Source organism: Calonectris borealis, chromosome 2 (genome assembly GCF_964195595.1).
Source record: "Calonectris borealis chromosome 2, bCalBor7.hap1.2, whole genome shotgun sequence".
In the NCBI taxonomy this organism is placed as follows: Eukaryota; Metazoa; Chordata; class Aves; order Procellariiformes; family Procellariidae; genus Calonectris; species Calonectris borealis.
In genome coordinates, this window is record NC_134313.1 from 3,503,606 (window position 1) to 3,525,322 (window position 21,717).

The 21,717-nt window shown below is 44.0% G+C and overlaps 1 protein-coding gene across 6 annotated transcripts in view; it reads left to right on the forward strand.

Moving 5' to 3' along the window:
• TSNARE1 (t-SNARE domain containing 1) overlaps window positions 1-21,717 on the forward strand; it is a 554,353-nt gene that overhangs the window by 208,060 nt on the left and 324,576 nt on the right. For all 6 annotated transcript variants that reach the window (XM_075141068.1, XM_075141069.1, XM_075141073.1 and 3 more), the window contains one exon: window positions 19,057-19,134. In XM_075141068.1, coding sequence (XP_074997169.1) covers window positions 19,057-19,134 — 78 coding nt within the window. The remainder of the gene's footprint in view (window positions 1-19,056; window positions 19,135-21,717) is intronic.

The following is a 21,717-nucleotide window of genomic DNA, read 5'->3' on the forward strand; positions in this document are numbered from 1 at the left end:
TCAGCATTCAAAAAGAAATAGGATTGTGCCTTTCCTCATGCCTGGGCTTATAGTGGAACACTAAATATCTGTTCTTTAATTATTGTGTGCAAAATACTACCCTGTAGCAGTCAGATGAATCTTGCTTATGGCCATTGAGCTTGAGCATTAAGCAGCCAATTCCTGTGTGAGGACAGAGAGACTGTAATAGAGCTCTGATTGAATTAACGAGCTTAAAAAAAACGTACGAAGGCAAGGTATTCAGAAGCCAGTGCATGGGTAGACTTTGTTTTAAAACAAATCAAAAACCATTTGAGACATGTAAGCTTCCAACTTTTTAATGGAAGCACAAGAATTTTAACTTTGTCTGTGAAGTTTGATTTTTTTACTTTATTTTTTTAATATGTTTTAAGACAATAGCACAGAAGTGCCCGGACATAATCTCAGCTCATTTAGACAAAGCATACTTTTAATGACGCATACCTGCTGAAAGATGCTCCTTTTTAAAGTGTTGTTTTCCACCTACTCAGCCAGTTTATAGGCGCAAAAGTTTACTGGAAGTTTTGAAATTCTGTTACTTAGGGTGAAAATACGTCTAGTCTTGGCATTAACAGTAAGCAATGTTATATTCTTTTCTGGCGTGTCTTTCAGCTCTCACAATCATGGATTTTAAAGGTAGAAGGGATCATGAGATTATTTTGTCAGTCTTTTTGGATCACCTGTACACTAAGAACTTACTGCAGTGTTATTCGATGTTTATTCAGCTCCTTGCATCAGGAGGTCATCAGGATTTACCTGCAGGATGAGTGGGAGGTGCTCCATCCCGCTCTCAGCCAAGGGGACTAAGACCCAAAGCTTTTACCCCACCCACTCTTGCAGGCAGGATCAGAGGGATTTTCCCCCTCCAACCTCCATAGAAACAGGAGATGGGATTCACCAGAGCAGGGAGAGAGCTTCAGATATGGCAGGTCACCCGTGCAGGGCCAGGGCCAGGACCAGGACCAAGACTGGGACCATCACCCCGCTCTTGCCCGTAGCTTGCACAGAGCATGGCCCACAGTCTGGCGAGGTCTTGTGCTCTTCCTGCTTGTAAAAATAACCTCAAATCTCACGTGTGGTGGCCCGGAGACCAGAGCGGTTCTGCTTCATGTTACCGTGGGTGCCTGGCATGGGTCTGCAGGGAGGAAAGGGGACACAAAAGAAGCCCTCACAACTCAAGTGAGACCCCAGTCAGGGTCGTGCACCCGCGTTTTAGCTGCACCAAACCCAGCAAGCAGCCTTGGGTTGGCTGTGGGTGGGAGCATTTTGGTGGATGCAACTCCCCAGCAAGCACGTCTTGCCTCCTTTAAATGTTTGGGAACAGAAGAGGTTTGGGATTTTGTAGACCAAAATGCTCTTGCTCTGGAGCAACATTGATACCAGCGTGGACCAGAGCACTACGTACTATGCTGTTAGTAAATCTCAATCTATATAAATTTACCTCAGGCTTGTTCCTATAGATCTTATGCCTTTGTACTGTAAACAGATCCACAGTGTCTAGAGAGACTGTGCTTAGCCTGTTGGCTAATATTTTGGTTTTTATATATGTATCTTGTCTTTGATTAAGCACAGGGGTGGCCGAGGGGTGTGTGCATGTGTGCACCTGTATGCGTGTATGCGTTTTTTCTTCTTTTTTTTATGACTTGGGACTGTTAGACACTAAAACAAAACCAATTAGGTTTCTAGTTAATGCCTAGCGGCATCATTATAGAGGCTTTCCTCCTGGATATGCGAGCTTTTCCCCCCAGACATGCACACAACACCTTTCTGAGAAAGACGTATTTCAGAGATGTCATTCTCCTTACAAATTGCTTCTCTCTTGGTGTGCTCTAATTATAGAAGCTGCAACAATGCGTGTGCACGCATGAAGGCGGCAGCAGGAATTTCAGATAAAATCAATTCACTTTAACTAACTGATGTTAACTGCTTGGGCTGCTCGTTACAATGAACTGGAAGAGAAGTGCTGATTGACCCTTCTCCTCAGATCTCTGGGGGATGTTAAACCATCTCAAGTGTGGAATTAGCACAGTGCAGGGAGTCGGACAGGAGTGCGAGTGAGTGAGACTGTCAAACTCTGATTTCCACCTGTTTGGGGGGAAATTACCAGATGATGAACTTCCCAACCAGACCGTGAATTCATTGGAACTGAATGGGTGCTTAGGGACTACCTTCTAGACAAGCCTTCAAGACCTTCAAGACTTCTTTTCTTTGTATCCAACAGGAGATGTTTTCTGTTTTCAGGAAGAATTGGCTACTGTGACTTTTGCATGCCCAGTGTGGTCTTGTCCATGCTCTCCTGGACTTCATTCATCCAATACCGACCATCAGCAGAGAAGTCGGTCTGCAAAGCATCTCCTTTCCCAGCGGATCCATGTGCACTACCCAGTCTACATGATCTGTCTTGTGGTCACCCAGTGGGACTGGTGCAAGGGTAACACCTAGTTGCTGCAAAATGATGAAAAGTCTGTGGAAGGCACTTAAGGACCACTGGTTGCCCCTGAGCAGCACCATTTTACCCATTTGAGCAGCAACATAGTCCAATTCCTGCACAGTTTCTGCTGCACAGCACCTGTCCCCGCTGCACAGCGCAATGGGGTGGGAGGAAGGGAGTCAGGATATGTTTACGGAAGAAGACTATAGCACTCCTGATCCTTGGGTCTACATCGCTGTTTCTTTCAAGGAAGAAGATGAATGGCATTTTGAAGAACCACAGAATGGTTGAGGTCGGAAGGGAACTCTGGAGGTCATCTAGTCCAACCTCCCTGCTCAAGCAGGGCCAGGTTGCTCAGGACCATGTCCAGACAGCAAGTGGAAGGACGGGCTGAAGCTTGCTGCAGCTGAACATGGGCACCAGGGATGCACCATCCTGGCAAGAGAGACGGAGGGAGTTTTGGGGGCCGTTCAGTTTCAACCTACTCTTCCCGAGGAGCAGTGAGATGGGGATCTTGCCCGAGGAGGAATGTGGCACGTCTCAGTCTCCCCGAGCTGCTTCATGAGGCGGTGGCTGCTGCTGACTTTACAAGCAGTGGGTAGAAAAAGCGTTCAGTAAGAGGGCAAGGGAGTGAAGGAAAGGAGAAGAAGGCAAGAGAAAATGAAAGGAAGGAGAAGGCAGTCCAGCATCCCCAGACAGGCATCCAAGATCGGTCATCATCGAGTGGCTGCTATTGGCTTGTGGAAGGATAAACCCCCTGCCCCAGCCACACTAGGCACAGGCTCCAGCCGCTCGTGTCCAACCATTTAATGCTGGTTGATGCACGAGGGAATGTGGGGGAGCAGGGATTTGGCAGCAGTCCTATTTCTTTTGCAAGAACGTTATATTTTATTATTGTAGCCCTGACGTTGATGAAAATCCAGAGAGCCATTGCTGGCAACACGTTACTAACATGTTCAGATTTCCCATTAATAATGGCAATGGTTGTAGGTGTGCAGAAAATCAGGGTGTTAACCCTTTTATAGCGTTTGATAGGGAGTGTGCGTGGGGAAGGGTTTCTCTGACCTCAGCTGCAACATGGAAAGAGTGTGAGAAAATGATTGCAGCACTTTGCAAGGATGTTTGAAAAGAGGCTACAAGAGGAAGAGGGACATGGAAGAGTTCAAAATAGTATTTCTTGGGTTTATTAACAAAATGACTGCTACAGCCCTAAAATGAATGTCCGCTTTGGGATTCCTTGAGATTTTCCAAAGGGACTAAAGGGTTAGCTCCTTTGGAGGTTGCGCATCTCCAGGAGTTTTGCCCTTGGAGCCAAAACTTTTCAGATGTATTTTGTTTTTCAGCACTTTGCTATGTCTTGTATGTGCATTTCTCTCTGCTTGAGCAGTGGTACTGGTACTCAGTGGGGTTATGTAAATAATTGATTTTTATCTACTTTTTAAGTTTTTCCTCTGTATGGCTGATAAATATGTTCAGAATTTTCCTGAAAAAGGAAAAAAGAACAAAGAGTTGCACTGACTGAAATATTTAGGGAAAAAAACCTCTTTTTTTCTAATTTTCTTGTTCTTTGGGGGTTTAAATGTGGGCAAATTCTGAGAATACACAATATTTTGGTTCAAAATGTCAAAACATTTCCCTCTGAAAGCTTGCAATGGGCTGCTTCAAGTACGGTAAAGAGAGGAAGAAAAAAAACTTTCAGCTGAAACCAGCTTACTGAGTTTGACATTTGTATCTGTTGACCTAAACCAGAATGCTTTAGCTAATAAACCAGTTGTCTAAAAAATTTAATTCAGCCTTTTCTTCATCAGTTTCCTGTCACTTCCACTTTCTCGTACTCATCAGTATCGCAGTGCCATGGTTTGTTTTTTTTTTTTTTTAGGCAAACACTTCAACCCATGTCTCAGTTTTATTTTGGAAGAAAGGGAGAAAGTCTGTGTTCAAGTGCATAATAGAGTCTGTTCGATTAAGATGAAGAGCAAAATCTGGTCTGCAGATATTTAATGAGTCATGCTGAGAATGAGAAAGAGAGCGAAGTTCTGCTGAATTAAACAGCGAAAGGCCAGTTTTGTCTCACAACCCAATGCACAGATGGGCCTGAGGATGGATCAGTCATTCTGCACTTTAGGGCTGAGCCCTAGTGCATTACACGTGCCACTGTTTTACCCATAGGGAAGGGATATTCTTGCTTTTACGAAGGTGCAGAAGGTGATATAATAATCTCTAATAAATGTTAACACGCATGCAATCCTTTTTTTTTTTTTTTATGCAAGTATGCGTATGAAGTTCATTGTCCAAATCACATTACAAGTGGAATAACTACATTTCTTCTGTAGCTTTACATCAACTTCTAAGGAACTTCTCTTTTATTTTTATTTTTTAGCACTGTCATGGGCTATGTTCTACATGGGTTAGAGGTTGCCTTGTAGGTTAACAGGTCCATGAGATTATGCCTGAAATTGTCTTTGAAAAAGTGAAGTATTTTTTTCTCATCAACAAATAGGAGTAAGATGATCGTCCCCTCTGCTTCTGTCTCAGTAGATGAGGAAAGACTGTTGCTGAGTGTGTGTGTGCCTCTGTATATGAAAAATAAAAGACTAATTCTCTAATGTTTGCCCACATTGACCATCTGTCCTGGTTTCGGCTGGGATAGAGTTAAATTTCTTCCTAGTGCTGTGTTTTGGATTTAGTATAAGAAGAATGTTGATAGCGCACTGACGTTTTCGGTTGTTGCTAAGTACCCTGCTAGTCAAGGACATTCAGCTTAAAAAACAAAACAAAACAAAACAAAACAAAACAGGCACTGAGGGGGAGCAAAGCCGGGACAACTGGCCCAGCTGGCCAATGGGGTATTCCATACCATGTGACGTCATGCTCAGTATATGAATGGTAGGCGTGTTCCAGGAAGTAGCGATCGCTACTTGGTTATCGGTCAGCGCGGGTGGTGAGCAATTGCGTTGTGCATCACTCATTTTTGTATATTCTATCATTATCATTATTATTACTATTATTTTCCCTTTTCTGTTCTATTAAACTGTCTTTATCTCAACCTACAAGTTTTTTTCTCACTTTTACCCTTCCGATTCTCTCCCCGTCGCACCGGGGGTGGGGGCAGTGAGTGAGCAGCTGTGTGGTTATTGGCTGTCTGCCAGGTTAAACCACGACACCATCTCACTAGCTTGCCAGTAACTTGCTCAAGGTCGGAGGACTCAAAATTTGGTCCATGTGAATCCCAGGGATAGAGAGCTGAGCCTGTGCCTTTTGTATTAGTCTTTCCTTTCTAGTGAATAACTACAGCAGTAGCTGTGTAATCAGAAACAGGACGTTTTATGGCCATTGCTACAACCTCCGGCAACCACTTGCAGATCCCATAAGCTGTGGAGGACCAGATCTGCATACCATGTTCTACAGAAACAACCCAGGAGAATTCCAGAAATTATGGCAGATGGTATTTCGTCTTCCTCCCTGAAGGGCATATGGGGTTTTGTACGTATGGATTATAAAACCCTGTATGGGTTTTATGATTTCTTCCAAAAGAGCTAGTTCCTTGGGCCAGATGGTTTCTGTTATGGTTAATCTTAGGTAAACAAAAGTAATTTTCCTTCCTCCATTCACTAAATGTTTGGAAGGTGCATAAATTATCGTGCATAAATTATCAGTATGGTTTTCTTATTTAAACATATAGATAAAGACTACCAATAAATGGCAAAGGGTGTGTTGCACTTTTTTACTTCTCTTTAGGACATCTAATAAGTTACTTTGCCTTTTTTTGCTGGAGAATTGAAGCTGTCCAGAAGAGGAGAGTGCATCGGTTGGTACTTTTGTTCTGAACTTGGAAATCTGCTCCAGCACTTGCACTACTGTCCATCCGCAAAACACGCTTTTTTCCCGCAGATAGATGCCAGCTGTTGCATTGCTCGGTCGCTGTTCCCCATTGCATCCACTTTGTCTCTGTTTCAGTAATTTCAGTAATTTCAGTAATTTCAGTAATCCTGTTGTTCCAGATCTCACGTCATCTCTCTGGGGCTTCTGGTTTGTAAAAACTCTCTATGCAGATCTCAATGATGCTGCAAGGGCTCTCCAAGAATGTTGTATTTACTTACTGCAGGTTCAATTTGTCTTCTATTATCCTTGAGCTGGTCTGAAATTTTAGTCCTAACCAACAAAGGAAGTGATGAAAAGGAAGGAGATGGGAAAAAAAGGCATTTTCTACACTAGAGTTTCTTCAGCCTTGTGCTGGAATAAGCGTGGTTGACCCTGAAGCAAGCTTGCAGCTCCACTGGTGTCCAGGATCACATCTTGCAACACCACCTTTTCCTGCAGAGCTCTCATCACATGCTCTCCTGTCCTTCTCCATCTCTTCTTCTCTGTGGACTCACACATGCCAAGGGGCTGGGGAGAGACCAGTTGACTTCACTGGGTGCCAGTGGCCAGACCAGCAAGGAGAGCACTCCCTTCTCCCACCCCACTGTTCATCTCCACCTGAGTGTCACCACTATGGATGCACTGAGTCTCACCTCTGTCATTGTTCCTGTTAGATTAGTGACTTATCCCAACGCTGGAACCTCTCCTGTACGGTGGTAGTAAGGATAATCTCATGAATTACACATATTATCTGCTGGGATCACACATTGTTACTCATTTTTATTACTAACCTTTTATCCAATATGCTTTGGGGGTCCTTTTGGTAATCAAGTTTACATTTCAGGATTTTGTTTATAGAATCCATAATTTACAAGGAGTGAAAAAATACCCATTTACCTGGAAGTTTTCAACTGGAAAGCTGTGGTAAGGTAATATTTTTAGAGGTTTCTGTCTTTTATTCATATGGCTGATTTTTCTGATGCTATTTCCTTGCATCACATGGACTTAATCAGAAAAAAAAAATCATCTCCACTTTGTCATTAATAGCCTGGATCTTTTAAAAGATATTTTCTAAGGCAATTAGTGCTGAGTGCATTAATAAGACCAGAAGAGAGACTGATTAAGAGCTAGTTTAAAAATAAAAACAGTATTTTGTAATTTGTATCAGCACTAAATCTTTAAATAACGACATTTCAAAAATATTTGGATTCTTCATTTTTTTTGTTGGCTGTTTTCACGTTACATTTCCAACAGCTTGGGCAGTGAGTGTAAGATCAATCCTTTCCACTTTGTTTTCAGTCAATTCCTTTGCATTTTCACATACTGTTGGTGCTTGAGTCTGTGTTTGCATTAGCACAGCACTGCAGACTATCCTGGGAATATAGCAGTACAAACAAAAACCCGCATTCACTCAGGTTTTATTTATATACTCATACCACATCATCATTAAAAAAAACCCAAACAAACAAAACAAAACTGTTAAATATCTTAAATTGCCTTTTTTATTAAAAGTCTTGAGTATCCTTTGAAAAATACAGGCGGGCACCGCCTTAACACTTCCTTCTGCTAGTGCTTTGGAGCATGAGGAAGGGAACGTGATTACTTTCCATCTTGGAAAGTTGGAAGCAATGGGATTTGATAGGGAAATTTTGCAAACAAATTGCTATTTTCCAGTACATTGATTTATTTCAATCAAAAATGAATTGTCTTTTTAACTCTCTCCTAATCCACTACCAGCAAAATAAATGATTCAAAGTGTTTCGTTTTATTTAAAAGCTCCTTAACTGCGTCTTGGTAATACATCAGAATTATGCAAAACCTTTTAAAGTTTGCCTCCCCTTTGCTTAAAAATGGAGAAAAACTCTTCATTGTAAAATTGTCCAACCAAAGCCAAAATTCCACACTCTGCCAGAATTAGCAGCTGCTTAATCCATTGCACAGTTCTGCTCTGCACTTATTCTTCTTAAAATTTTACTTAACATTTTAAGTCTGTTTGATAGTTAACCATCATGGGAAATCAACATTCTCCCTAATTCTCCTGTCTGGACAAGAGCACCTCTGCAAACGGGGATGTCTGTGGCGAGAGTTGCCATCGTTCTCTGAAGTACCTCGTTAATTTTATAGATATTTGAGTGAAACAGGACTGAGAATCCCACCAACTCATTTCCCATGGGCTGCCAAGCTTGCCTGACCTTCAAATCACTCAGCCATCGTGTTGCCACCATGAAGTGATGGGCTTTTTATTCTAGTAATGGTCTTGTGAGTCTTTGACCTTTCCTTCTACTAAATCAACAAGAGCTGCTGTTCTTCTTGTTGTAGAAATTAGAAAGCAGTGTGGTGGGTTTTTTTGTTTAGTTGGTTGTTTTTATTTTTTTTTTTCACTGCTGCCTAAAAAGGAGTATAGGATGAGAACAGTTTTTTCTGGCAGCAATATGGTTTAATGCAGATGTAGAGAATATCAGGTTTTCTACTGCAGGTCACGGTTCGCTTTCTAGCATCTTTAACAAGCTTGAGAAGAAAAGATTGAAAACCACAAACTGTAACTTGCTGCTGGAAAAGATCTGATATATTTCCAGTGTCCTTGCAAAAGCAGGGAATCTGTTAATAATAAACTAAAATAAACTGTTAGGGTAATAATGTATTAAAGTTTGTTGATTAATTGGGACTTTTTTTGTTGAGCTTTGATGGGTATTTCCCCCCACCGTGAGCTGGAAGTAGCCTCTATCCAGCATTTCTGCTTCATCTCACCCCATTTGTTTTACTGTGTGGTGTATCCCATCTTCTCGGTGACACTTCATGCCAGGAACTTTATCTTATGCGGTTTCTGATGCTGTCTGGGATGTCTCTGCTCCTTGTCAAGATTATGCGTGTAATCTCTCCAAGCTTTTGGTCATAGCTTTGCTGTTCGGTCGCGAAGTCTACCTTCAGAGCTGGAGCAAATTTGGGCAGGGTTGCTATTGCTCACGCCTGGCCTCATGGAACGATGACGTGCTCACCAAGGAGGACACCTCTCCACTTGGCCAAGAGTCAGTGCCTGGTGGGGGCAGAATGAATGTGTGCATCTCGGCGTTGGCTCTAGAGACAACTGCTTCTCTTGGTGGACTACTTGGATATTTCTTTTGCTTGCCTTAATACTGTGTGGGTGGGTTTGGGGGGCTGTTCTTGTTGACTACTGCTACGAGAATGGTGGAGATGTACCCTCTGGGACGTGGATCCGAAGTGGTTCGGCAAAGCTGAACAATGCTTTGTCAACACAGCTGCAAATCTCCTTGGCCAGGCTCCCTGTACGTGAGCTGATAAACTGGCACTGTCTGCAGTCATGCTCTCCTTGACACGCAGGGTGAGCTGCAGGGCTGAGAAGATACCAGCACTAGTTATGCACCTAGAGTGTCTCGTTGCTTTCTTCTTCAGCAGTTTCTTATTAGCATATATGCTAAAGAAGGAAACAAAAGAGAATAAAATCATCTTAACTAGAAATAATGCAAAGCAAATCTGATTGAATCTTGATTGCACTGTAAAAAGATAACTGATGTTTCCTTTTCTCTGTAAGCCGCTTCTTGGGTGCACATAGATTTGCATTTTGGTGGCTGAGGACTTGAAGCTGTGTTTGGGGTTGCAGGGGGAGGTTTCCCTCATGGTAGGGCAGGGAGGGTGGGAATACGGCAAAGCACCCCTGGATATAATGCTCCATCCAAGTGGCTTGGGAAAAAACTTCTCTCTTGGCTGATTTAAAATGGAGGTTGACTTTCACTGCAAGTTAATGCTCACCCTGTACCTTCTTTTGATTTCTGTAAGGCTTCTCCATGCCTGGGCTGTCCCTTGCGATGCCTCCTCTGCCACCAGAGTACAGACACTTGCCAAGCTGCAAAGTTTTGGACCCACTGCCCTAATCCTCACCTACATGGAAAGCTTTTGTCTGAAAAGCCTTTTTCCTTGGCTTCTTAGGCTTTCCTTGAGATAGGCTCTTTATTTATTTTTCCTTTCAGACATATGTATTGTATATATATTTATAGCTTCATTTTTTTCCTAGGATCTTCCAAGAAAGAGTCGTGCTGAGCTCAAGTTAAACTTAATAGCTCTACCAGGAACACTTGTGCTGGGGACACCGTGCGCTGCCGTTACTTCTCTGGGGACATGTTAACTAAAGCACAAATCTCAGAGGCTTTAAAAAGGTTAACGTATTGAAACTCTGCTTCAGAGAGCCCAAGAAAAAAATGCATGCCTAGGTGGGATCCTTACCAACCTGAAATGATTCTCCCTGCCCATTTTACCTCCTTGTTCTTGTCCACTCATTGAATTTGGACCCTGCACTTAACTCAGCTTAGAAATTATAAAAGCTCTGTCTCCTCTGGTCAACTTGCTATAGCTGTGGTAGGTCTTTCAAGGAAAAATTAAAGTAGATGTGTTTTTTTTCTGTCATTTTCTCTGTATTTTTTCTGCTAGTGTATCTGGTGGGGAAGTAAGGTGGAAGTAAGGTATTTCTTCAGGGCAAGGCTGTGGGGTGAGAGACCTCCTTGGCTTCTCGGTTTTCCCTTGGGGAGAGGAGGAGGAGGCAGGTACTTCACTTCCTAAACGCGTCTCCCTTTCAGATGGGTGGGATGAAACAGGTTCTTCCAGCTGAGGTGCCTTCAGGTAAAGCTTCATTTCTAAAACTAGGAAAATTTTATTTTGTATCTTCAGGAGAAATAGGCCAAACCAGGAAGGCGATTTAAAAAAAAAACCCAGGAGTTTAGAAGTGTTAATGCTGAGACCCCGAGTTAACCCATAGGTAATTGAGTTCTCGAATACACTGACCCCACTGCGTGAGAATGGGGGTTGGAAGAGGATCGATTCAAACACCGGCTTCATCCCATTTGTTAAATGCGTAGTCCCCTCGGTGCCCCCTCTTTGTGCTGTGGTCATGCTGAGGAGACCCAGGTCTTTTGTACAAGTCACACCGTAAATCCCTAGCAAAGAGCTTCAGAGCATTGCCACGTGAAACAGTATCACGTTTTCTGGTGCTGATGAAAAGCATGTTGCCTGATGAGTGTGATTTTTGCTTACACTTCCCTTTATCACTTATTTCACTCAAACTTCAACAGGAGGAAATAAAAACCTCCTAAGCTTGCATGCCAGGAGCAACTTTGCAGCATTAGACACGATGCTGCTTCCTTCATTCCCTTCTATTTCCCTTTCTATTTTAAGCTTTTTTCCTTGAGGAAAGGAGCCTTGTCTAAACACGCTCTTGGCCAGTCCTTTCTATGCTGGTATTTGTTGAAGCTTTTTTGACCAATTTCAACAGAAGAGCAGAAGTCATGAGGATAAATGAGGTTCCTGTGGTTTATATGAAATGGAAACGCAGCTGAAGACCAAAACAGTGTTCTTGCTGTGGAAGAGACCGAGGGCTGATATGAAGCATAGTCTCAGAAATCAGTGAGTCCACAGGGAAGAGCACCCTGGGAAGGTGTTTAGTACTGGTGGCCAGAGGACTCAACTGGGGTAGGTGTAGGTGTCTGTGCATCCATCAGTTCTTGCTTGTCTGTTTTCTGTAGCATTTTCTTTTTCCCATGACAAGCTGCTTCTTTGTCTTTACTTTTTCTTTTTCCCCCTTTGCCTCCTTCATCTTATAGAATCATAGAATCATTAAGGTTGGAAAAGACCTCTAAGATCATCAAGTCCAACTGTCACTCCAACACCACCATGCCCACTAAACCATGTCCCTAAGCGCCTCATCCACACGTCTTTTAAATACCTCCAGGGATGGTGACTCCACCACTTCCCTGGGCAGCCTGTTCCAAGGCCTGACCACTCTCTCAGTAAAGAAATTTCTCCGAATGTCCAATCTAAACCTCCCTTGGCACAACTTGAGGCCATTTCCTCTCGTCCCATCACTTGTTACTTGGGAGAAGAGACCAACCCCCACCTCACTACAACCTCCTTTCAGGTAGTTGTAGAGCGCGATGAGGTCTCCCCTCAGCCTCCTCTTCTCCAGACTAAACAGTCCCAGTTTCGTCAGCCGCTCCTCATCAGACTTGTGCTCCAGGCCCTTCACCAGCTTCGTTGCCCTTCTCTGGACACGCTCCAGCACCTCAATGTCCTTCTTGTAGTGAGGGGCCCAAAACTGAACACAGGATTCGAGGTGCGGCCTCACCAGTGCCGAGTACAGGGGCACGATCACCTCCCTGCTCCTGCTGGCCACACTATTTCTGGTACAGGCCAGGATGCCGTTGGCCTTCTTGGCCACCTGGGCACACTGCCGGCTCATGTTCAGCCGGCTGTCAACCAGCACCCCCAGAGGTCCTTTTCCTCCGGGCAGCTTTCCAGCCACTCCTCCCCAAGCCTGTAGTGTTGCCTGGGGTTGTTGTGGCCCAAGTGCAGGACCCGGCACTTGGCCTTGTTGAACCTCATACAGTTGGCCTCGGCCCATCGATCCAGCCTGTCCAGGTCCCTCTGCAGAGCCTTCCTGCCCTCGAGCAGATCAACACTCCCGCCCAACTTGGTGTCGTCTGCAAACTTACTGAGGGAGCACTCGATCCTCTCATCCAGGTCATTGATCAAGATATTGAACAGAACTGGCCCCAAAACTGAGCCCTGGGGAACACCGCTCGTTACCGGCCGCCAACTGCATTTAACTCCGTTGACCACAACTCTCTGGGCTCGGCCGTCCAGCCAGTTTTTTACCCAGCGAAGAGTGTACTTGTCTAGGCCGTGAGCCGCCAGCTGTGGGAGACAGTGTCAAAGGCTTTACTGAAGTCCAGGTTGACCACATCCACAGCCTTTCCCTCATCCACGAGGCGGGTCACCTGGTCATCTTCTTCTACCTCTTCATGTTTACGTCAGTTGTTGTGGAAAAGCTAAAACAAAGACATGAATTTAGCATTTTGCTCCAGAGCAATTCTCTTATTCTTGGGCTAGCAGCCAGAAATCAAGCTTTTTCTCTCCCTTGAGTTTGATTTCCCAGTTCCAGAGGCACATGGCTCTCGTTGTGGATCATAGTCTTCAATAAAGAGTTACTCTCGTGGATAACTTAGGCCAATGCTGTGAAAAGTCTTCAAGGGGGGAATTGAAGCCTTGCAATGGGTCCCCTGGTCCTGGGGAAGGAACAAGTTTCTTGATGGGTGAGACTTATCCGTTCAGCTGGCTTGTGAAGGGGTTAAGCCACAGGGCTTGAATACAGGTGATGCTTAATCATTATTGGTAGAGGTAAACTGAGGATTTAGGGTGGATGGTTTGAAATGATAGTGAGCAGGTTGCTTCCTACGTGCACTTTACTCCTTACAGGAGTTTCAGGGTCCAAAAGGGGAGTTTGGATTACCAAGTAACTTTCTGCCGGAAGATTTTTTTCAGCAAAGGGTGATGTTATAAGTTCAGTTAAAACTTTCAAATGAGCAAAGGTGCAGATGCAGGAAATCTGTGACTGTCTTTTACAGAGCACAGACGTAGCTCTCGGTGGTGCAGTGGGGATAGATGCGTTATGATTCTGAGGGGTTGAGCTGCTTTACTACAGCCACGTTAAGTACTGTAAGTAGAAAGATCGAATGCTTGTCCTGTTTTTCCTCTTTTCCCTTTTTATTGTAGTTACTGTAATTATTGCCTCTTCTTTTCTGGAACTTTTGAGTTATTTTGGGTTTGCTACAAAATTGAGTTCAGGGAGGCAATTGACTTCACCTGGGTGCAGAAAAGCCATTAGGAGCTTCAAATTAGTGTGAAATAATTAATAGGTAAGGAAGATTAACGTGGGGAACACGGGCAGTTTTCATTAACATTAAGCAAAAGGATGTTCCTGTAGATACCTTTATCATGCCTGTTGTCCTGGACCTCTAGTTATTCCCTTTGGACATTAATTATATCCAGACCACCAGAGACAAGACCCTGCAAGCCTGCTCAGGCTTTGCATTTGGCTTGTCTTGAAGAGGAACTGAAAGACATTTCCCCTTGCCAGCTCGCTCAGATTTCTCCTTCCCCTGCCATAACTGGTGGTGGTGGTGGTTGGAGGTAATGACTGACTGTCATAGTACCTGAGAGCCCCAGAGATGCCCACGTGCATCAGTAGCATTTTCTCCCTCCTGAGCAGGACGGGGGGAAGCAGACCACGAACTCCCAGGTTATATTTTGCTCCAGGCACTGACACCACATCCCTCCATTGGCCAGTCCTGATCCCAAGTGTCTCCTGCAGACAGAGGTGTAATGCATTAGAGATTATAAGTGCACTGAAACACGGAAAGCAAAGCACTCTGAGTCTCCACTGGAATAATGGTTGCAAAAATCATGTGTGAGACTTGTATGAATTTTTAAGGTGCTCAACCGCTCTCTACAACTACCTGAAAGGAGGTTGTAGCGAGGTGGATATTGGTCTCTTCTCCCAAGTAACAAGTGATAAGACAAGAGGAAACAGCCTCAAGTTGTGCGAGGGGAAGTTTAGATTGGACATTAGGAAAAATTTCTTCACTGAAATTTATCAAGCAGTGGAACAGGCTGCCCAGGGAAGTGGTGGAGTCACCATCCCTGGAGGTATTTAAAAAACATGTACACGTTGCACTTAGGGACATGGTTTAGTGGTGGACTTTGGCAGTGTTATGTTTACTGTTGTACTCGATGACCTTAAGGGTCTTTCCCAACCTAAAAGATTCTATGATTCAGTCCACTCCTCCTCTTCTCTCTCTGTCCCTCCTCAGTGCACTGTCAGCATCATCGGACAAGGAATATCTCGTACTGCGCACATGCAGTTATCACATGATGGGATGCAACTATTTTTCCTGTGAAGGAAAGGGATTTTTGATGCGATAAATAAAATAAGCACATGAACAACAACAAGAACAAAAAAAAGCCAACAAATGCATTTCCAGGAGTGCAGCAAGGTGGAATACGAGGCAGTGGCTCTATCTCAAGCTGCACATTTCCTTAAGATCACACCTGAGGTCTCCCATTGCAGTTGGCCAGAGCGCATATAAATACACTTTGCTTTGGTAGAGAAGGTACTTAAAAGCTCGCCCTTTCCATTTGTTGCACCCACCTGTAGCTTTTCAGGCAAAAGACAGAAGAATTAAGAAACAGTAGGAAAATATCAGAAATGCCAGTGTTGATTGCTGCTGCTTTAACAATTACAATAAATATAACAGGTCGTCACTATTTGCTAGGTAGGGAGAAGGTTGAGCTGATAGCAGAGGGAGTTGGGTTGTCTTGTCTCTGCCAAGAGGATTCTGCTGGAAAGCAAATGGAGAAAATAGCTGGAAACTGTAAAAATGCATTTGGAAATATCCAGTTAAGGAAGGGGAAGAGAAGTAATTTGCACATAGGATTCTGTAATATATCCACCACAAACCCGTCACAGGTTTCAGGACCCACAGTGTGAGTAAAATCACCTTGCCCCAGTTGTGGCCCTGAACTCTATTAGCTTTGGGGCATGCAAAGTATTTACTGGGTATCAGCAACCTCACATTCCTTCCTGGGGAATCATAATATTTTAGCACTCGCTTTATGTAGTCAAAGATGTTTAATTTTTTATTAGACACAAATGTACTTCACGTTCACTTTCTTTCGCAGTCTTGGTATGTCTTCGCTTAGCTTGGCAGTACAGATGCATTTTTGCTTTGCTTTATGCTGCTTCCGCCTTTAAATTGTTTTGCTTGTCTGCTTGAACTGCTGAATCCTCCATTGATAGTTACAACATTTCTGCTTGATGTGTGGAAGCTTGAAATTGGAGCAGTTAAAACAAGCTCTTTGTTACTATTTTCTTTTCTTTTCTAAAACAAAAATAAAATAAAACCAGAACTGGCAGCATGCTGTAACATGAAATAAAAATCCAGGGGCAGGAAATTGCAAGCCAGATTCAATGTAGTTTTCTCAGATAAGCCAATCTCCGAGCATTGCATTTTCAAAGTAATTGTTTGGAAATTCTGGCCAAAGGTTGCGTCTGCCTTTGTTTTTTCATTTAATTTGCACTTTTTTGAGCTGTGGGGTTGTCATGGCGCGGTCTGTTAGTTATTTATGGATTGAGATCTCAGGCCTTCAAGGGGGAGTTCATCATCTCACAGTCCTCTTACATTTGGCTGAAATAAATATGCCCAGTCTTAAAAAGTTAAGTATTTCCATGTCTTCAGATTACGATCTTCACGCATTGTCCTGTTGTGCTTTGTCTCTTTTTCATTAGGAAAATGCGGTACAGGGTGAGCAAATTGGTCTCCCAATGGCCACCCAGAGGAGGTTGGATAAATCACAGCCTCCCAAATTAGCACCTAAATTTCTGGGTAGTTTTTAACTTTATGGACCAACTCTGGACACGCAGTGTTGCTTGGTGTTTCTTTCTCATGGTGTTGCAGGGATTCTGAAATGCAAGCGTGCACAGCCCGTGCAATGAAATTGGTGCTTCTCCTACTTTTTGCAACATTTGGGATATTTCATCTTTGCTTTTGGGGTGGTTTTGGCATTTTAAATGACTCCCCAGGGGTACCTGCTGGATGCTGTGAATCTGCAGGAGTGTCCCCATGTGGGAACACATTGAAGTCTGCAGTCCATATTATTTGAGGGGTTTAATGCAATACTGTTCCTAGCTGGGTGCTTATAATTGAGGACTTGAAGGACTTTCCAACCCTTGGTTTAGTTGCATCATGGTTCATCTGAGGCTTCATTCAGCAAAGTACCTAACTGTGTATGGATTCAGGATCACTGGGCCAGGCTAAAAATCTGTTGAGGCAAATTCAGTGTTTCTAAGGAAAGTATAGAAATAAATAGATAAATAAACCCTTCTCTCCCCCCTAAAAAAAACCCACCCATCCAAAAAACCTTTATCACAAAATGTGTGGACCCGTCCTCTCAGCACCTGCAATTGGGAATTCAGCCAAGCTGAAGCCATGCCCTCGCCGCCCATCCTCCTGTATTACTAACACAGAGTGTGTCGGCACAATGGAAATCCAAGAAAAACTTCCCGAAACTGGGGTCAGCGCAGTCTGTAAAGATCTAAAAATCTTGTCCTATGCTGCTCTTTTGTCAGTGATTTAATGAAAGCTGGATCTTGTTAGTAACAAGTGAAATTCCTGGGGGATGGGTAAGCCCAAGCTCATTTCTTGTCTTATATAGCCTCATACATAAAGCAAAGGAAAGGAGTGCCTGGGACAGCTGATTTAGGAGGAACTGCAGGAAGAGAAGGGTGGGAAAATCTCTAGCAATGAGCCCCTGTGCATTTGGATTAAACCCCATTTAATGCCCTGGATTTGTGTCAACATGACAGACTGATCCAAGACTTTATTTACAGCTGGTACAGGGCTGAATCGTCTCACGTGAGTGCTGCTGCGGGTGAGATGTGTGAGAAGCAGTGGAAAATCCCCTGATTGCGCTGTTTGGATGTGGAGCTTGTCCTCAAGCATCAGGAGATGCATCCTCAGGACTAACCTAAGCAGTGCATCAAGCGGGCTTCTCATTTTGTTCAATATTTTTGCCTTGCTCCATCGCTGACTTTCTGCTCTTCCAAATGCAGGTTGGGTGCATGGTGTTTTAACAGCTTAGGGAAATCTGGTTAAGGGATGCACAGCATGTCGTATTTACAGTCTGCTGACTTGAAAATATGAATCGTAGCTCCTGTTTGAGTTTCTGTAATGCTTCAGGTCAGAGGAGCAGCTTGCTAAATAGCAATGGCTGTTTGAATGCGCTGTAGTGTGTCAGGTGGACAAGCCCCCTTTGGACTTCACCAAAGTTTTGGTTAGAGCAGCTTCTGAGAAACCTGCAAAAGCTGACCCGGGTGGGAGGCAGAATAGGGCTAAACCATGGAAAATCTGCTGTAAAGCTGCTGCCATAAAGCTGGTGCCAAAGAGATAGGTATAAATGAGTGTTTCTCTGGTGACTATTACCAATCAAAAACCAAACGCCTGTTTAAAACTTATTTAAGCGATGTATCCTTTCTCCGTAATATGGCCCAGTCCAACCTCATGTCGCTCCTTTGCTAGGGATGATGAAGCTGCGGAGGAGCTCGGGGTAGTTTCAGGGGGTTTAAAGTTGGGAAATGAAGCTAACAAAAAAAAAAACACCACACCACTAAACCTCAAACCCCCAAACATTCAAACCCTCACTTCAGCGTTCTCCTTGTAGGGTAGATTTGGGTACCTTGGCCAAAGTGGGACCTTGGGAATGAAGCTGAGGGAAATCATCTGGGCAGTGGCAATAGCAATTCCTGGCACTGACTCATTGACTCTTGCAGTTGGGCTATCTGGAAGAAATAGGAAGAAGGGGAGCCTCTCTTGGGGGCTGGAAGATGAAGGTGTGGAGGACCCATGTGGGCTCCCATCTCCCTCCTGCCCCAAAAGCTTTGAGCCTACAGAGCAGTTGCACTCTGCTCACTGCTTCCTCCCCTTTTCTGAAGGCAGGACCTGCTCGCGTGCCCTCCTGCTCTGGAAAGCGATGGTTAACCATGCCGTTGTGCTTGTGGTTTCTTGTTCATTTGTGGCTCTGATACTCCCACTTGATAAATGAGCAGAAACCATTTGTATTACAATTGCTAATAATTCTTACAAATGCTGTCTCAATCCACCTGGGCCATACCTGCTGTGTTGCATCTTTACTGTCCTGATGGTGCTGGAGTAGGTATTTGCCTGTCCAGTGCAAGTTGCATGATCAGACATTGTGTAAGGCTACATCAGACCACCTACTTGGGCTAAATTTCTTCAGCAGGGAGGAACCTGCATCCCCCTTCAAAGAATCAGCTGGGAGGTGAGCCCCTTCCAAAGTGATCGGTGGTCTCCAGTATTAATGCATCTTCTCCCTTTTTGTCTTCACAGCCACCCAGATTGATCCAAGCGAACTACAGGAACTTTTTCAGGAGACTTCAGCCAATGTCTTCCGAATTAACTCCAATGGTGCGTATAATGAAAGGTTTCCTAGTCAATTGTGTGCTGTCCTGCTGATGACTCGTGTGCATGTACACGGTGTATGGCAGCTCCTGTTGTCAGGGAGCAAATATTAATGCAGTTTTTCTGCTGCTCCATCTCACGAGCACCAACACATGTCCAATACACAGTTCTTTATAAGATGTAAAAATATTCCACCATATGTTCCATTAAATAGGCACAGATATATTCCAATCCTTGCTGAGACCACATCCTTTTCTATTTTTAATTGTGTCATCTGTTACAATAGGGAGTTAAAGCGCAGAAAGGTGGAACAAGCCAGACTCGTTTTCTAATGTGTTGCAGCACTACTGCATTCAGAGCCTGTCATATGAGCTTGCAAAACATCTATCTCCCTTATAAAAACACCAGCACCAAAATTCTTCTGTTATTCTTCACTCTGTAGATTGAGCAGGGATGCTATTTCTGCTCCTGTCTCCCTGGACCCTAGAGATGCAGAGTGCTTCCCTCCTTTGGAGACACACTCTGGCTCATCAGTTTTGTTAGGTTGGGCCAGAGGGATGTATTTTGCAGATAGATATAAACTAACATTGCTGAATGTCATGGTATCCCAGTTCTAAAATTCACTAGTGTCAGACCCGATCTAAAATTATCGGGTACTGATTTTACGGTGGACCTTGAAATTGCTTCTGAATCACCTGGACAGCTTCTCTGTCTGGTCTGTTCTGTGTCTGTGGGGATTGGGTGACAGAGAGGGCTGGCCTGGGTGTAAAGAAAGGATTTTAGTGCCTCCTTATTTCTGTAATTATTCCCCCACATGTCCCAGGGGTAAGGCCCCAGTCATTGTAGCAAGGTATCCTTGCTAGAAGAAGGATGGGTAGTAAAACTTCTAAAACATAGTGGTCTCTTCTTTAGAGAAATTGTGTATGCTCCATCTGCCAGGAAAATTCGGGCACCAGTTTTTCTATGACTACAAGGGATTGGTAGATTTGAGTTTACTTTCGACAATCATCACCTTAAGTTCAGGACCTCCTGCAACATGGATGTACCTCACCCCAAGCACTGTGAGCCTCGTTGCTGCTCTCCATCCCAGAAGTTGAAGGCCTGAAACCAATGTAGGCTCTGGGTAGGCTCCATGATGTTATTCAAGTGCCTAGCTTGCTGTAAAATCAGAAGGAAAATAATTATTCACACCGATTATATCAGCACCTGATAATTTTAGGTCGGGTCTGACACTAGTGAATTTTAGAACTGGGCTACCATGACATTAACTACCATTCAGCAATGTTAGTTTATATCTATCTGCAAAATACATCCCTCCAGCCCAAACCAACAAAACTGATGTGCCTTGGGATGGAATAACCCTATGCAACAGGACAGGATGGGTGCTGGCTGGCTATAAAGCTATTTTGAAGAAAAAACTGAGGGTACTGGTCAACCACAAGTTGAACATCAATTAACAGAAATCATATTCTTGTCTGTAATTACCTAATGGGAGACTGTAGAGTAGATGGAGCCATAAACTCTCAAGTGTGCATGGTGGAAGGACAAGAGGCAAAGGGCATCTGAAACATAGGACGTTCCAACTCAATATGAGGAAACGTGGGTGGTCAGGGTGGTCAACCAGTGCAACAGGAGCACAGAGAGGCTGTGAGGTCTCCATCTTTCAAGATATTCAGAGTTGGACAAGACCCTGAAAAACCTGCTCTTAAATGGACCTTCTCTGAGCAGAAGGTTGGACTAGAGACCTCCAGAGATCCCCTCCAACATCCATGAGTCTATGATTCTTCAGTAGTTTGTCAGAATCTCAATTACTGCACATACAAGATGATTCTGAATCTGTCAAAAGCAAAATGGGAAACGCAGACTTCATGTTTGTTTCTTTTTTATTATTTTTCAGAGGAGTAACTGATAGATCCATTATACAAACTGTTGTTTAAAACACTTGTTATTCATAGTTTTTTGGCAAACTGCTTATATACCACAAGTTCGACAGCTTTCTTCACAGAGCAGAATCTGAGAAATTCAGTCTTTGAAAGTCACCTTTGGTTTGCCAGTGATATTTGTCCACTGGGATACTGGAAAGCAGTAGTGGGATTAATGGTGCTTAGGGTGAAGGACTATGCGCTGCAGAAGGTGGAGAAATTCATAGAATCAGAGAATGGTTGAAGTTGGAAGGGACCTCTGAAGGTCATCTGGTCCAACCCCTTTGCTCATGCAGGACCTCTTAGAGGTTGCCCAGGACCATGTCCAGATGGCGTTTGAATGTCTCCAAGGATGGAGACTCTACAACATCCCTGGGCAGCCTGTGCCAGTGCTCAGTCACCCTCACAGTAAAAAAATGTGTCCTGATGTTCAGAGGGAACCTTCCGCATTTCAGTTTATGCCCATTGCCTCTGGTCCTCACTGGGCACCACTGAAAAGAGCCTGACTCCATCTTCTTTGTTCCCTCCCTTCAGGTATTTATAGACATTAATAAGATCCCCTCTCAGCCTTCTCTTCTGCAGGCTAAACAGTCCCAGCTCTCTCAGCCTTTCCTCATGGGGGAGGTGCTCCAGTCCCTTCATCATCTTTGTGGCCCTTTGCTGGAGT